The following is a 3,264-nucleotide window of genomic DNA, read 5'->3' as shown; positions in this document are numbered from 1 at the left end:
TATATATATTTCTTTGCGAGGTCTCTACATATCAAGTATATTTGACCTCCAGGTAAGCCTTGTAACTTTTTGCATAAGGATGTTGTACCGCTACCGTATATATGGGAGTGATAGTGCTCGTACAGGCCTAAAAACTTCGATCAGAGCATGCCTTTGTTATGTTCACAGCCTACAGTCCATAGTTATCAGTAATTCTTCAAACTTGGCCACAATGTCCCTTTGCCTAAGATCTAGCTAGAGCTGATTTAATTTTGAAGGGTCAGGATCAAAGGTCAAGGTCACAATCAACGAAAAACTTTTATTTATTCGTGTTCACAAACTTGGTCACAATTTTCCATGGCCAAAGATCTCAAAGTATTTGAATGTTAAGGGTAAGGGTTAAAGGTCAAGATCACAATCAACAACAAAAAACGATTTCTTTTAAACAGTTTTTATCAGAAATTTGTCAAAACTTGGCCACAGTGTTCGTTTACCAGAGATCTGGAAGTGACTATATTTTGAAGGGTCAGGGTTAAAGGTCAAGGACACAATGATCGAAAACTTGTATAACTTTTTGCAATATAGAAGTGTGTGTGCTTATACGGGCTCACATGACTATTAATTTCAAAGTGATAGGCCTATCAGAAAACAGTTTGGTGTAGTGGTAAGAAGAGTGTTTTCCACACTACTAGCCCAGGGTTTAAATCCCAATGAGTCTACTTGTTTTTTTGTTTTTTTTATTATTATTATTATTATTGGGGATCATATGGGGGAAATTTATACCGAGGAGAATTATGATGTGGGCGGAGGTATGCTCTCTCCGAGAGCCATCTAATTTAATACCGCACATTATAATGCTGTACAATGAATAAGTACCTACGTGTAAGGGTATCGTGAAATATAAACAATATGCAAAATAAAAGATGTTACGAATACACATAAGCTATATGCTATCATCAAATTTTAAAATAGTCCTACAAATTATTGAATACCATAGAGTTTCGAGTAACATACTGCCGGTACAATTTTAATTTTACTTATTTGTCCAACCCCCAATTTTTTTTATAAATAAGTAATTGTTATTTTATATTTATACCTCTAAAATATTTAAAAATCATCTAAATTAAGAAAATTAAATATTGTCAAAAATTGAAATGTACATAAGCAATACAAAAACAAGCACAAGAAAAAGTGGTCCGGCCAAGCGGTGCGGTTCCGACGGCCCTCATTATCCCTCGCATGTATATAACGGCGGACGTGATTTCAGTTAGAGCCAAAAATGGACCCCATGGTCTGTGAAAGCCACAGGACCCTCTACCCCGGTGTTACTCCACTCGCTGGAAGGTGGGATACAATTTGGCCTATAGTTAAATGTCACAATAAAACATTGCTTTTAGATTTTTTTTATAGATCGGGGGCCCCTGGAGCTCAGGGGCCCAGGTTCAAAGAACCTGTTGAAGCTGCGGTAGTGATGTCACCGTGTATATCCCTGTCACATGCTTAGTCCCTTATCGGGGAATTTCTGTCGTTGCGACAAGAAAAATGCATCCCTTTCCTGCTTTCTATGGCTCTTATCCTATTAAGATTCATTACGTCGATCTCTGTAAATATAGGGCCCAGAAAACAATGACAGTTTCCTTAAAAAAAAAATAAACTTAAGCGTCATAATACTCGTTTAAGAATAAAAGCTTGTTGCTGATGTTTAATGTGCCTCGAAAATCAAGCTATGACGAGATGGCCACATCGTGCGTCCTACACGACCCTTGGCCCCAGCGAAAACGTTCTTTATGCTCATAAAAACGTTCAGTCTTTATATTTTTACCAAGTTTGAAGATGATTACCATTGGATGATTAATTTAACAGAAAAAAAAAGAACTTACGTGTTAGCCGCACACGATGACAGCAACAACGAAACTGAAATAATCAGCCTTAGCATGATGCTGGTTGTCCTCGCGTAACGTCAAAAATATAGATAAGTTACCGGTCTGTCTAAACCATCCAAATGCAGGATTGAAATGAAGTACCTCCTATAATAGCAATTGTTTATTATCCGGGAAGAGGATGTAGATTTAAGGAGTGTCTTAAATATGACCCCGAACCGCTTCGTTTCGCGTCTCGGGAAAAGCTCACATCAAACAGCACCTCGGGAAATAAAATTCACTACTTCACCTCAAACAGCTCAAACCCATGTTTTATGTTTAAAATACTTTCTAGATTCTAGGTAAGAATGACCAAGCACAACATTTTACGATGGAGAATCTTAGCCATATTCTTTTCAATGGCCTATTACAAGACGTTAATTTATGCTTAAATTCCAGCACAACGCTTCCTTTTCCTTTGCATGGGCGGATTTAGAGGCGGGGGGGGGGCTAAACAGGCTTTAGCCCCCCCCCCCCTAAAATGTCATAGCCATTTCTTTTTAACTGCTTTTTGAAGGTCCAAATTAAAATATTATTTAGTATTTTCTTCACACACATCATATTTATGGGCTAAACATTTTACAGTAGTTGTTTTTCATTGATAAAATAAAAATGAAATACGTTTTTTTTTTCCGATCAGCGGACAAAAAACCTTGCTAAGAAAGCTGCTTTTGCCTTGCCTTCATGCTCAAATCTCGAAGCAAAGGCCGTTGTGTAGCGGTCTCAACGTTTATAATACACTAAACTTTTCGTGTCGCGCGGGTTTGTTTTTGTCTAGTCTTTCCTTGATTGCTTGCGGTCAGAGGTATTTGAATGTTTGTAAATAAACTAATAATTGCTGCGAAGCAGCCAATTCATATTCTTGACAGCAATTTGACCTCTGAAAGGTCATTGTTTGTCAAAAAAACGAGTGCCTAAGACGACTGAAAAGTGGAGTTTCCTTCTTTCGTTCTGCCGGGTAAAATCAATTACTTTAGGCGACGTTTGTAGACTAACCTACTCGTACCAACGTCCGCATGTCGCGCTAGCCTTATCCTACTCTAGGCCTAGACTAGCTAGGATGGTATAGGCTTAGCCTTGAAGGTATAGCTAACATTGTCTATTTAACATCACAATAATTCATTATTAGACCTATAGTTGTTTTTTGAATTGTACTCCACAAATCTCAGCCGATACCTCGCACAACTGGCTAACGTCTCTATATATTGTCGTGACGTCATGGCCCGCTGGCTCACTCTTGTGATATGTCTCGCACTTGTGATCAAATAACACGCTGGCTCGCACTTTGGCAACACTCTTTGGCAGTCAACTCGCCCCTAGAAAACCCGCCCTTGGAAACTTGCCCCATAAAAAAATGTACACTTCC

At 38.5% G+C, this 3,264-nt stretch overlaps 1 protein-coding gene across 1 annotated transcript in view; it reads right to left on the bottom strand.

Moving 5' to 3' along the window:
• Positions 1 to 1,988, bottom strand: part of LOC117123171 (complement C3-like) — an 80,314-nt gene extending 78,326 nt beyond the window's left edge. The window contains exon 1 of the mRNA XM_033269024.1: positions 1,860 to 1,988. Within this exon, the coding sequence (XP_033124915.1) occupies positions 1,860 to 1,915 (56 nt within the window). The 5' untranslated portion in view covers positions 1,916 to 1,988. The remainder of the gene's footprint in view (positions 1 to 1,859) is intronic.
• Between the last annotated feature and the right edge of the window lie 1,276 nt (positions 1,989 to 3,264).

This window comes from Anneissia japonica, unplaced genomic scaffold, assembly GCF_011630105.1.
Source record: "Anneissia japonica isolate Jap-2015-1 unplaced genomic scaffold, ASM1163010v1 scaffold560_len657749_cov147, whole genome shotgun sequence".
Classification (NCBI taxonomy): domain Eukaryota; kingdom Metazoa; phylum Echinodermata; class Crinoidea; order Comatulida; family Comatulidae; genus Anneissia; species Anneissia japonica.
This window is presented reverse-complemented; position numbering and strand designations above follow the sequence as displayed.